The 12,205-nt window shown below is 66.9% G+C and overlaps 5 protein-coding genes across 5 annotated transcripts; 3 read left to right on the top strand and 2 right to left on the bottom strand.

Annotated features, from left to right (window-relative positions):
* Nucleotides 1-263: 263 nt before the first annotated feature.
* Nucleotides 264-3,371, top strand: EMIHUDRAFT_439904 (hypothetical protein). The gene is made up of 9 exons (XM_005791603.1): nt 264-507; nt 658-1,005; nt 1,175-1,313; nt 1,382-1,453; nt 1,643-1,932; nt 2,001-2,210; nt 2,387-2,464; nt 2,615-2,941; nt 3,109-3,371. Exons 1-9 carry the CDS (start codon nt 400-402, stop codon nt 3,205-3,207), a joined length of 1,671 nt encoding a protein of 556 aa, XP_005791660.1. The 5' UTR covers nt 264-399; the 3' UTR covers nt 3,208-3,371.
* A 129-nt stretch (nt 3,372-3,500) lies between these two features.
* On the bottom strand, nt 3,501-4,455 carry EMIHUDRAFT_223732 (hypothetical protein; the record flags this gene model as incomplete). Its single annotated transcript, XM_005791604.1, has 4 exons — nt 3,501-3,674; nt 3,798-3,963; nt 4,072-4,157; nt 4,234-4,455. 4 exons carry the CDS (start codon nt 4,453-4,455, stop codon nt 3,501-3,503), a joined length of 648 nt encoding a protein of 215 aa, XP_005791661.1.
* Nucleotides 4,456-4,849: 394 nt separating this feature from the next.
* EMIHUDRAFT_223733 (hypothetical protein) lies at nt 4,850-6,532 on the top strand (the record flags this gene model as incomplete). Its single annotated transcript, XM_005791605.1, has 8 exons — nt 4,850-5,020; nt 5,195-5,332; nt 5,407-5,529; nt 5,698-5,853; nt 6,003-6,070; nt 6,170-6,194; nt 6,230-6,277; nt 6,392-6,532. 8 exons carry the CDS (start codon nt 4,850-4,852, stop codon nt 6,530-6,532), a joined length of 870 nt encoding a protein of 289 aa, XP_005791662.1.
* A 406-nt stretch (nt 6,533-6,938) lies between these two features.
* On the bottom strand, nt 6,939-9,339 carry EMIHUDRAFT_439906 (hypothetical protein). Its single transcript, XM_005791606.1, has 3 exons — nt 9,201-9,339; nt 7,976-8,989; nt 6,939-7,899 (listed from the first exon to the last, which is right to left on the bottom strand). The coding sequence occupies exons 1-3, from the start codon at nt 9,297-9,299 to the stop codon at nt 6,946-6,948; spliced, it is 2,067 nt and encodes a 688-aa protein (XP_005791663.1). The 5' UTR covers nt 9,300-9,339; the 3' UTR covers nt 6,939-6,945.
* A 907-nt stretch (nt 9,340-10,246) lies between these two features.
* On the top strand, nt 10,247-12,143 carry EMIHUDRAFT_223735 (hypothetical protein; the record flags this gene model as incomplete). Its single annotated transcript, XM_005791607.1, has 7 exons — nt 10,247-10,370; nt 10,444-10,595; nt 10,751-10,906; nt 11,288-11,443; nt 11,625-11,699; nt 11,758-11,831; nt 12,059-12,143. The coding sequence occupies 7 exons, from the start codon at nt 10,247-10,249 to the stop codon at nt 12,141-12,143; spliced, it is 822 nt and encodes a 273-aa protein (XP_005791664.1).
* Between the last annotated feature and the right edge of the window lie 62 nt (nt 12,144-12,205).

A 12,205-nucleotide genomic window follows, 5' to 3' on the forward strand; every position in this document is an offset into this window, starting at 1 on the left:
TACCATCACCAGCCAGTGTCGGAGCTGAACGCTCCCGCGGGGGGGGCCGCCCCTGTGGCGGTCCCGGACCCCGCGCCAGTGCAGCCTGTCGCGCCAGCCTCTCCGCTGCCGCCGTCGCCAAAGGGTGCGCCGGCGGCAGACGTTGTCGACCATGATCAGCTCATGGCGCTGCTCGGGCACGGCGCACCTGCGGCGCCGAGCGAGGAGGAGGAGGAGGAGGAGGAGGAGGAGGCAGCCGTCGCGCCGCCCGTGGCCGCCACCGCCTCCGCGAGTCAGCAGAGCGAGGCTGCCTCCGAGGCGGACGCCGCCGCTACTGGGGCAGCGGCGGGCGAGGCGGCGGGCGAGGCGGAGGGGGGGGCGGAGGGGCGGGCGGCGGACGTTGTCGATCACGACGAGCTCATGGCGCTTCTCGGGCACAGCGCACCTGCAGCGCCGAGCGAGGAGTCATCCGAGGAGGAGGAGGAGGAGGAGGAGGAGGAGGAGGCCGTTGGCATCTCGCCGCTGCAGGCGACTTCCCGAGAACCGTCCCCTCCCGGGCCACTGCCTTCCAAAGCGCTTAGGGGCCCTCCAGCCGCTAGCTGCCTCTACTGCCATCGACGCCCTCGGCTTCGCTGCCCGGCCGCTCCCGCCTCACGCTCCCCCGCCCTCCCCCCGCAGCTCGTCGCCGCGTCAGTGCCCGTGCTCTCGCTCGAGCGGCGGCAGGAGCTCGGAGGCACAAACGCGTCCCCCTCCGACCTCAAGGCGGAGGTCGAGGCGCTCACCCCGCGCGGCTCCGGCCAGACGCCGCGGGGGAACGGCCCGCCCTCGCCGGCGCAGTCCCCAGCTCCCGCACCACCGCCGCCGCCGCCCGCTCCCGCACCGGCCGCACCAGCGCCTGTCGCACCGCCGCCACCGCCCGCTCCCGCCCCGGCGCCGCCGCCTGCTGCCGCCGCCGCCCCCGCGTCTTCGGCTCCGATGACGCCGCGCAGCCAGGCGCAGAACGAGCTGGAGGAGATGAAGCGACAGGTGGAGCCGAGACACGTCCGAGATGCCCTAGCCGCTGCTTCTCAGACCACTCAAGACGATTGTCCCGTTCGGCTCGTCCCCTGCCGCCGCTTCTTCCGTGCCCGCTCCCTCACTCTCTCTCCCTCACGCCGCCTCTGGCCTCACCCTCTCGCGCCCCTCTCCCGGGCAGCTCGAGGCGATGAAGGCGGCGCAGGAGGCGCTCATGCGCGAGAAGGAGGCACTGCGGAACGAGAACATGAACCTCAAGGTCACCGGCGGCGTGGAGGTCGAGGAGGACGAGGACGAGAAGGCGCTGCAGCACTTCCTCGGCAAGCTGCGCGCCGCGCTGCACCTCGGGTGTGCGTCGGGTTGCATCTCGGATGTACCTCGGCTGTAGGCAAGCTGCGCGGCGTGCTGACGATGCGCTCCGAGGGGCGCTTCGACCAGAAGCTGTTCGACGAGTACAATGGCGTGTGGCACTCCCACGCCGCGACACCTCCCGCCACTGCCATGCCGCCCTTGCGTCCCACGCCGTGCTGTCAATCTCCGCTGATCTCGGAGAATCTCGGCTCTCGCGTTGCCGCCTCACACGCCCGCCACGGCACGACGCGACACGTCCGCGACACGTCCGTGACATGTCTGTGACACATGTCCGCAGGCGCCCTCGTCCAGCTGGCGGACGAGCAGCTGCAGGAGCTGTACGGCAGCTTCATGCAGATCTACGTCGAGGAGGCCTCGGACGAGGTCTTCGCGCGGCTCGGCATCAGCAACGATCCGGACGACGCGACGCTCGGCTTTGCCGAGATGATGACTATTAAGCTGGGCGAGCTCATCGACCAGCCGCGCCGGCTGCGCATCCAGGCGTTCGAGGCGCAGCAGAGGCGCAAGCTGCAGCAGGAGGAGGATCGCGAGCGGAAGCAGGCGACGATGCGCCAGGCGATGGCGAAGGCGTCCGCCCGCGCCGCCCCGGAGCTTTCCAGGAGCCTTCCGTGAGCCTTCCGTGAGCCTTCCGATAGGCGTCCGCCCTCGCCTCGGCCAATGCGAAGGTGCACGGGGCGCTCGGCTGGCTCTGGCAGACGCTGGCGGGCGGCGAGGGCGAGGTGTCCGAGGTGCGCCGCTTCAAGCGCAAGCCGGAGCTGGGGCTGCTCGTCTCAGACGCGGAGGAGCTGCGCAAGCTGTCTCCGTACGCGTGGCGAAACATGGGCTGCTCCGGCCTCCGTCCGCAGGAGAGCCCCCCCCCCCCCCCCCTCACACACACACACACACACACACACCGCCTCGCGGACCGCCACCCCTCTCCACCCGGGCCGGAGGGTGCCGTCCCGGCCGGAGCTGGTCGCGTGAGCTCTACCCTGTCCCGCCCCACCTCACGCCTTGCCCTCCACGCCCCGCCCGCCCGCAGGAGATGCGCTGCCTTGTGCACGTGCTCGGTCGGCCGGGCATGCCGGCGCACGCGGAGGACTTTCTCAAGATGCTGCAGGTCGCGAGATTTAGCCGGGAGCGAGTCGAGATGGAGGCGAGAGAGGGGCGATGACGCTCGGACGAGGCTGCCAGAGGAGGTTGCAGGCTCTGCTGCAGGTCCAATCGTTAACGCTTCAGTCATCATTAATCGGGTTGGCCCCCGCTGCAGGTCAAGCTCGGGCAGACGGTCCCGTCGGAGCAGGAGGTGCGCGCGCTGTGCGAGCCGCCGGCCTCGATGCTCCCGTGGCGCAAGGAGCAGCCGGCCGAGCCGCCCTCCGCACTTCCGCCGCCGCCACCGCCCTCTGGGGGGCCGCCGCCGCCGCCGCGAGCGCCGCCGCCGCCGCCGCGGCCGCCACCGCCGCCACCGTCTAGTTCGAGGTCTGGCGCCGGCGCGGGCGAGGGCTCGGACCCGCAGTCGGCGCTCTTTGCGGCGATCGCGGCGCGCAAGGAGAAGCAGGAGGCGCGGATGCGGGCGATCGAGGCGGGCGATCTCAAGGCGGCTGCTCTAGATGCGGGATGGGTAGCCCTGTGCTGGCCCGCTGCCGGAGACTGTACTCGACTATGCGCCATCGTATCCACGCTGCACCCACTGTATTCAGCGGTTAGCTGTACGCACGCCACGCGCAAAGTGTAGTGCGCATCACACTGTGTGCCCGCCGGCAGGTGGAGGACCCGCGGGAGGCGCGGCTGAGGATGCTCAAGGAGCAGCGCGCCGAGGAAGCGGCGGCGAAGAAGGCGGGCAGGGCCGCGGCGGGCGCATGAGGAGTCAGGGGGGCGCGGAAGCCGGGGCGCGAAGGCGCACACGTTAGCAGGGTTGGCAGGCACCGGAACACGAGAGTCGTGTGTGCAGGCGTGCGAGGGTTGGGGCAAAAACATCTCCCAACGTGCTGTGAAGTATAATGCTATCCGTTAAAGGCGACGGAGTCACGGAGAAACACAAGACTTTCCGGGCTTCCCCACTCAAACGTACGCGGTACGGCTTCTACCGGCGATCCACGCACCGGCGTAAATACGGCCGTCCAGACTACCCGTCCTCTTCGACAAACGCGCACACCCTATATCCCCGAGGGCTGCTGCGCATGCCGCCACAGCGAGGGGACCGGGGTGATGTGCAAGTTTAGGTCTGGGATCGCTTCGCCGTCCTCCTGCTCGTCGGCGTGGAGCGGCAGCGGAGCACCGACGAGGCCGCCGCAGCACTGACGGCCGCGCTTCTCCGCCAGCATCAGCTCCTGAGGCGAATCAAGGGCACGATAACCGTGTCCACGCGCTAATGTTGGGACACCTCCGCGTCTCTCTACGTCTCGGGAGCCCCGCACACCACCCACCAAGTGCAAAGGGCAAGCCGGGCTCACCTTGAAGCCCTCAAAGCCAAAGGAGCCCAGGACATCGAGATTGAGCTGCTCGCCGAGTGCCGATGGGCCCCGCTCCAGCAGCTCGGCACAGAAGGCTGAGAAGTCGAGGCCGACGACCCGCGCGGCGAGGGCCTTCTCGATGTGCGCCTCGAGAACCGCCACGTACCTGGTGACGGACGGTGCGAGTGATCGCAAACCCTCCCCCAAACGGTGGTGCGGGCCGATATCTCTCGTGTGAGAGGCGGTGTCTGTGCTTCATCGCCACAACGCGCACCTCTCAAAGATGGCGGTGTACTCCAGCTTGTTCTCTCCCTCCTCAAATTCATCACAGTGTGCTGAGAGGAAGCCGCCAACCTCCTCCTCAAAATGAGGCTCCATCATCACCTGGCAACCAGAGAGACATGCTGGCACTGGTCTGTGAGCTCTGGAACTGGACGTGTTGGCGTGGTTGGCGAATGGGCGCCTGCTCCAGCTGCAGCAGGACGGCCTCAAAGGAGGAGGAGCCGCCCGGACCGGCGTGCTCCGTCAAGACTTCCTCCTCCTCCTCAGAGCCCTCGCCGACGAATCCACCGTCCACCAAGTCATTCTCTAGCCCGTCAAAGGCCACGCCCGCGACGAGCGGGTCGGACGGAGGCGTGGAGCGGGGCAGCACCGCCATGTGTCTGGCACACGCGGCAAGACCGCCGACGGAAAGGTGGATTGTAACCGACACGGGACCGGAACGGACGAAAGATTTTGGATTCTTTTTATTCGCTCCCCAGTTCTTTCAAGAAAGAAAGAATACACAGCAAGGGAGGGAGGAGCACTCTCCATCCATCCACGAACGAGCAACTCGAACGAGGCGCAAGAAAAGAAAGAAAACACGCAACCAGGGAGGGATGGGAGGACGGCACGCCGCCACCACACAGGGATTTTAAGGAGAGCGGGTGTGATGCCTCCACACCTGGTCGTGCGAGGGAGTTTTGTAAATTCGGCTCCGCAAATTCTTTGGCGATCAAATTCTTTTGTTGACTTTCGGCAGTCTCCTCGACTCTCCGCGGCCTGAGCTCAGCATGCGGCTACCAGCAGCGACGACGTCGACGAGCCTTTCCTACCAGTATTACCCACTCACAACGGGCCGTCACTGTCCTATCCTACTCAAGAACGGGAGGAAGCGAGCAGCCATCCGCAAGTTCTTCCGTGGGCCCGTCACCTCAAACCATGCGGCGCCGACTGCCATCGCTGTGCCTCCTCCTCCGACAGTAGTTGCCGTTCCCATCTCCTCGCCGCCACCACCGCCACCGCCGCCGCCGCCGCCACCACCACCAACGTTGTCGCCGCCACCGCCGCTACCACCTCCGCCGCCTCTGTCGCCGCCGCCGCCGCCACCTACTGCGCCAGCACCCGGCTCAGTGGAGGCTCTTGACGAGCTCCACACCTCGAAGAGCTACGAGACGCTGTACGAGCACCTGGCCGCGCGCGACGACGCCGCCGAGCTCCATCTGGCGTGGCGCTTTGCCCGTGCTCACCACGACCTAGCCGACTCGTTGCCAGAGGTCTGAGACGTGAGAGGGCAGTGGCTATATGCACACCACCCCGACGCCAGCCGCGACCCCGCCGCCGGCCGCAGGCGGACAAGGGCCGCAAGGAGGCGCTGCTCCGCGCAGGCCTGGCGGTGGCGGAGGCGGCCCTCGCCCGCGCCGAGGAGGGCGACGCTGAGAGCGCCCTCTGCCACAAGGCGCCGAGACGGGACGTCGCCGAGATTCGCCGAGATGCGAGTGGCGCCGAGATCGTGTCAACAGTTGTGGCGAGATGCCAGCAGCTTCGCCACAACAGCTTCGCCGCCGCCCTCGCCGCCGCCCTCCTCCGCCCTCCAACGCCCAGCACCGCCGCCTCTGACTGCTGCCCCTGACCGGCGCAGTGGGTTGGAATCTTGCTCGGCGCTCTCGGCACCTACCTGCCGACTAAGGAGAAGGTGGCCAACTCGTTTCGCATCCGCGACGCGCTGCAGACGGCGGCGGAGATGCGGCCGGCGGACGGGTCCGTCCAGCTCGCGCTCGGCGAGTGGTGCTTCAAGGTGCGCTCGGCCGCTGCGGGCCAGGAGAGAGAGAGAGGGTGGGCCGACGGGTCCTCTACTTCCCTGCAGCCCTTGGCGTGTCGCACGTCGGTGCCCGGATACCCTCTCCCAAAGTGGGCACCCACTCGGACCCCACTCGGACCCCGCAGGTGGCTGGCATCGGTTGGGTCGAGGCGAACGCCGCGAAGCTGCTGTTTGGGCAGGCGCCCGAGTCGACGTACGCAGAGGCGCGCTCGAGACTCTAGATGCGGACCGCGCATCTTGGTATTCTGGCGAGCACTCGAGACCTCATCTCGAGCTCGTGCACGCCCACGAGGCGCCGGAGTGCAGTGCACGAGATTGTGCTACAGCCGAGCCGTGTGTTCTCTTACATCAGGCGCTCGACTACTACGAGCGGGCTTGGGAGCGCAAGCCGAGCAAGAAGGTGGAGAGTGGCCGAGAGGGAAGGGGAGACGATTGGAGAGCGGTCGAGAGCGGTGGGGATGCGGCGCACACGCTCCTCCACCTTCTCACTGTGGAGACCGCCACCCGATCTCAGGCCGCGTACAAGGCGAGCCTCGCTTGCGACAAGCTCTCGCGCGGCGCAGACTCGGCGGCCTGGCGCACGCGTGCGCTCGAGCTGCCCGGCGCCGGCGCGGCCGACGCTGAGATCGACCGACTCGCTGCGGCGGCGAGATAACACGTTTGGCCGGGGGGCGCGGCGGGCGGCACTAGTCGCACGGGCCGCGCCAGTCGACGCCAGCGATCGCCAGCTCCGACCGCGTTTCGCACACCGCTCTTTGGCCTTTGCCCAGCCCCGGACGTTCAGACTTCAGTGTCACGAGTAGGAGTACGTCGGTAGCGAGCAGCATGATCATTGGTGTGTGGGGTTCAACGTAGCGAATGAGTCAAATTCTCAAAAATACAAGCGCACTACATCAGAGGGACACAGGCAGCCAACCCTCCCGCGCTGAGGCCTGAGGCTCAGCCGCTCGGTCCCGGTCGCACACGCGCCGACGCGGCCGGCCCTTGGCAGTTTCGCACACATGCGCGATCCCGCGGAGAGCGATCTCTAGGCGGGAGCGGCACGCAAGCTGTGCCCCGACCGCGTGCTCAATCCACCTCCTCCATCTTGGAGCCCTCGTCGCCGTCCTCCTCGAGCGGCGGCAGCTCCTCGACGTCGTCCGCCTCGTCGTCGTCCTCGATGGAGAGGCCGAGCTTGATCATGCGGTGGATGCGGCCGGCAAAGGTGGCGGGCTCGTCGAGCGAGAAGCCCGAGGTCAGGAGCGACGTCTCGAAGAGCAGGTGGACCAGGTCCTTGACCGTCTTGTCGCCCTTGTCGGCGGCCGACTTGGCCTTGAGCTCCTTCATGATCGAGTGCTTTGGGTTGATCTCCATCGTCTTCTTCGAGGCCATGTACGAAGACATCGACGAGTCGCGCAGCGCCTGCGCGCGCATGATGCGCTCCATGTTGGCGGTCCAGCCGTACTCGCCCGTCACCAGCACGCAGGGCGACTCGGTGACGCGCTCCGACATGACAACCTTCTCGACCTTGTCGCCGAGGATCTCCTTCATCAGCTTGCAGAGCGGCTCGAAGTCGGCGGTGAGCTCCTCCCACGCCTTCTTCTCCTCCTCGGTCTCCTCAAACTTGAGGCCCTCCTTGGTCACCGAGACGAGCTTCTTGCCGTCGTACTCCTTGAGCTGCTGCACGCAGTACTCGTCGATCGGGTCCGTCATGTAGAGCACCTCGTAGTTGCGCTTCTTGCAGCGCTCGATGAAGGGAGACGTCTCGACCGCCTTCTTGGTCTCGCCGGTGATGTAGTAGACGTCCTTCTGCGACTCGGGCATGCGGGAGACGTAGTCCTTGAGCGACGTCATCTCGTCGCCCGACTTGGTCGAGTGGTACATGAGCAGCTCGGCGAGCTTGGCGCGGTTGCCAGAGTCCTCGTGGATGCCGAGCTTGACGTTCTTGGAGAACTGCTCGTAAAACTTCTTGAAGTCCTCGGTGTTCTCTTGGATCTCGCCGAAGAGCTCGATCGCCTTCTTGACGATGTTCTTCTTGATGACCTGCGAGGCGAGGGGGGCGAGGCGAGCGTCAGAGAGAGAGGGCGGGCGCGTCTCGGAGGCGCGTGGGGCGCGGCGCCTTGAGGATCTTGTTCTGCTGCAGCGTCTCGCGCGAGATGTTGAGCGGCAGGTCCTCCGAGTCGACCACGCCCTTGACAAAGGTGAGCCACTCGGGGATCAGGTCCTCGCAGTTGTCCATGATGAAGACGCGGCGCACGTACAGCTTGATGTGGCCCGAGTTCTTCTTCTTGGGCTCAAACAGGTCGAACGGCGCGCGCTTGGGCACGAAGAGGATCGAGGTGAACTCGAGCTGGCCCTCGACGGAGAAGTGCTTGACGGCGAGGTGCTCCTCCCAGTCGTTGGAGAGCGCCTTGTAGAAGGCGCCGTACTCCTCCTTGGTCACCTCCTCGGGCTTGCGCGTCCAGATGGGCTTCTGCTTGTTCATCAGGTCCCACTCGTGCGTCACCTCCTTGACCTTCTTCTTCTTCTTCTCCTTCTTCTCCGCCTCCTCGTCGACCTCCTCGATCTTGGGCTCGTCGCCGTCCTCCTCCTTCTTCTCGTCCTCCTCCTCGTCCTCGTCGTCGTCCACCTCCTTGTCCACCGTCTTCTCGGTCCACAGCGAGATCGGGTAGTTGATGAACTCGGAGTGCTTCTTGACGAGGTCCTTGAGGCGGCGCTCCTCGAGGTACTCGAGCTGGTCCTCCTTGAGGTAGCACATGATCTTCGTGCCGCGGCCGAGCGCCTCGCCGTCCGCGTCCTTGCGCACCGTGAACGAGCCGCCCGCCGCAGACTCCCACACGTGCTGCTCGTCGTCGTTGTGCTTGGACGTCACGACGACGCGGTCGGCGACGAGGTAGGAGGAGTAGAAGCCGACGCCGAATTGGCCAATCATGTTGATGTCGGCGCCCGCCGACATGGCCTCCATGAAGGCCTTGGTGCCCGACTGCGCGATGGTGCCCAGGTTGGTGATCATCTCGGCCTTGGTCATGCCGACGCCAGAGTCGATGATGGTGAGCGAGTTGTTGGACTTGTCGGGCACGAGGCGGATGTAGAGCTCCGGGTTGCCATCGAGGACCGACTTGTCGGTGAGCGACTGCGGGGCGGGCGGGGCGTGCTGTGAGCGGGGGAGGCAGAAGGGGCTGCGCCACGGCGCGTGGCACGCATTGCTCGAGACGCATTGGTGCTTGAGAGGGGAAGGGCGAGGCGGCAGTGCCGGTGGCGGCGTAGAGAAGGCGAGGGAAGGGTGACAGGGCTGCCGCCCGCGGGATGGGTTGGGGCGGGGTGGGCGGCTGCGGCGTGCGCGCCTGGTGGCGGATCTTGTCGAGCGCGTCGGACGAGTTGGAGATGAGCTCGCGGAGGAAGATCTCCTTGTTTGAGTAGAAGGTGTTGATGATGAGACTCATCAGCTGGTTGATCTCAGCCTGAAAGGCGAACGTCTCGACCTCCTCGCCGGCAGACATTTTTGGTGGCGCGTTGAGAGTCGCAGACGACGTAGCAAGGGGAAGCGTCTGGAACAAGGCCACAGAACGGGCACGGAGTCTCAACGCTCCAAGGTGTTTTTCTTTTCAGGTAGCAAAACAGACAACCCAAGGGAGGGATGGGAGGACGGCACGCCGCCACCACACAGGGATTTAAGGAGAGGGGTGTGATGCGCTAGCCGTCGCCCACCCTTGGGCGTCCGCCTCTTCCTATCTCTCTAAAGAAAGAAAGAAAACAGGCAACCCAAGGGAGGGATGGGAGGACGGTACGCCGCCACCACACAGGGATTTTAGGGGAGAAGTGTGGTGTTAGCCGTCGCCCACCCTCGGGCGTCTACCACTTCCTATCTCTCTCCGCAGTTTATCACCAATTCTTGCAGCGACCTTCATGCCACCTCGCATTCTTCTCACTCTCGTCGTTCTCTCTCCTGCTGTCTCTTCCCCTCTCTCTTCGCAGTACCAGTAGTCTCTCTCCGATTCTCGCTGCGACCTTCGTGCCACCTCGCGGTCGCCCCCTTCTCGTCGTGCTCTCCCTTGTCGCTTCTTCCTCTGTCGCGTCGCTCTCCGCGGGGACAGGCCCTCCAACCAAATTCGGGTCGGAGCGTAGCGGACTAGCGGAGTGAGTGGGCCCCGAGTTTGAAAAGGGCGACGGACGCTTGCGTCCTAGCCTCCAACAACGCCTCCCCGGCGCAGAGGGGCCCCCGGAGGGATGCACAACCGACCCACGCCACGCCGCTTGCTTGCGGCGGTCCTCTTCGTCTCTCCGCTGCGCAACGTGATTCCTTTGCGAGGCGCCGTGAGCAGAAAACGATTTTCGCCGCCCGAGAACCATTTGGCTCTTATTTTTACACCCATCTTCGCTCGAGCCCGGCATGTCGCTGCGCTATTCGGTTCGCCGCGGCAACCCTGGAGACGAGGCACGGGTGGGCGACGCCGACGCGGACGAAGGCGCATCTAGCTCAGGCTGGAAGGCTGAGATTGAGTCCATCACCAACGGTGCGGTCGGCCGCAAAACTCGCCGCCACCTCCTCTGTCTGCACTGAGCCTCCTCGCACTGCGCCCTCTGCAGGCACCCACCCGGCGCTGGTGGCGGAGTTGGCGAGCCACAAGGCGACGATGCAGCAGCAGATTACGCAGGCGGAGGCGCTGAAGAATGCGCAGACGAAGAACGTGCTCGCGCTATTCGAGTGCGACAAGAAGCAGGTCGATGATGAGTACAAGGTGCACCACGCCTCGCGTCGCCGCCGCCGCCGCCGCCGCCGCCGCCCGCCGCCCGCCGCCCTTCTCGCCCGCGCGCGCGACCGGCCGCGCGTGCCATCACCTGCGCCCCCGCTCCGCATCTGCTGACCCAACCCGCGTGCTCCCGCGCTGCGCAGGCACAGCTCGAGTTCTTTCAGAGCCGGCTAATCGACTCGCTGGAGCAGAAGCAGCGCGCGATGGCGAGGCAGGTCGGCTTCAAGCACGGCCGGCGCCCGGCGGACCCCGCCAAGGGCGACGCCAAGGGGGGGGAGGGCGACGCCAAGCGCGCCAAGGTGGTGTGCACTCCTCGCCGCCGCCCTCCCGGCCGCTGCTTCCCGCTGCCTCTCTCCTCCCTGCACCCTCTGCCCCGCCGCCGCTCACTGCCCTGCGTCCGTCGCCGCTGCCCTCGCTTGCTGTTGCGCTCTCGTTGCCGCTCGCCCCTCCCTTGCTGCCGCGCTCACTCGCCGCCCTCGCCCGCCGTTTCCCTCACTCTCGCCGCGCTTGCCCGCTAGGCGGCGCCCGGGCCGAGCGTGAACTACATGCTCAAGCCCGAAGAGTGCAAGGCCGACATCGAGGAGATCTTGAGGGCGCGCCGCCGCCGCCCGGCCGGCCGCGCCACGCCTCGCGCGCCAACCCGCCGCCCTCGACTCACCCGCGGCCCTTCTGCCTTGCAGAATGTGGACCACTACACAGTGCGCAGCGCCGCGATGGCGAGCGGGGACGCGCACGGCGGCAACGAGGTGTGGTACGACCGGAGCCGGCTGCAGCTGCATTGCCACGGGCACAGCTTTGAGCGAAACGGCGCCGTCCTCGTCTATCAGCACGGGCAGGTGGCGAGACGCTCCCGAGACGCTCTCCGAGACGTTCCTAGACGCTTCAAGACGCTTCCCACCCATCATGCGCCTCTGGATGGCGTCCGCGTCTCTGCGTGCACCCTCTGCTCGCGCCGCCGCGCCCGCTGACACGTCGGCTGACACGTCGGCTGACACGTCCGCCTCCGCGTCCTCGCAGCGGCTGGAGGACGAGTGGACCATTTCGGCGATGAATGCGGTCGAGACGACGCTGCGGGCGCGCGGCGCCTGCGAGGTCCGCGCCGTGCGGCGGCGCCCGCCTCACCGCCCCCTCCCCCCACCTTTGCCCGCAGGCGAGCGATGGCGCCAAGCTCAAGGTGACCCTCTCGCAGCTGCGCAGCGGCCGCTACTCGCTCAAGCCGCCTATGTGAGCGAGCAGCGGTGGCGGCGGCGGTGCGCCGACGCCTCGGGGAGGTTTGCTGGGAGCGCCGGCGCGTGGCCGCTGGTTGGGGGGGGCGCTCAGGCTCTGCGGGCTGAGAGTTGGCGCTGGCGGCGCTGGCGCCACGCCCGCATTGCCCCCGTTTTTTCTGCGCTGCGCGGGCGGCGCGGGGCCGCTTACCGGCCCGGCTGCTCACTTGCTGTGCATTTGCACAGGGTGCCGTCCGGCTCGCTGGGCTTGGGCTCGCGCGGACCCGCTCTCGAAAAAGGAGGCGGGCGCGGCGCCTCGGCCTTGGCATAAATCATATCATTTAATTGCTTATTGGGTGTCCGCGGCCCCCCTGTGCGACTGCGAGCAAGCGA

Source organism: Emiliania huxleyi, assembly GCF_000372725.1.
Source record: "Emiliania huxleyi CCMP1516 unplaced genomic scaffold EMIHUscaffold_111, whole genome shotgun sequence".
In the NCBI taxonomy this organism is placed as follows: domain Eukaryota; phylum Haptophyta; order Isochrysidales; family Noelaerhabdaceae; genus Emiliania; species Emiliania huxleyi.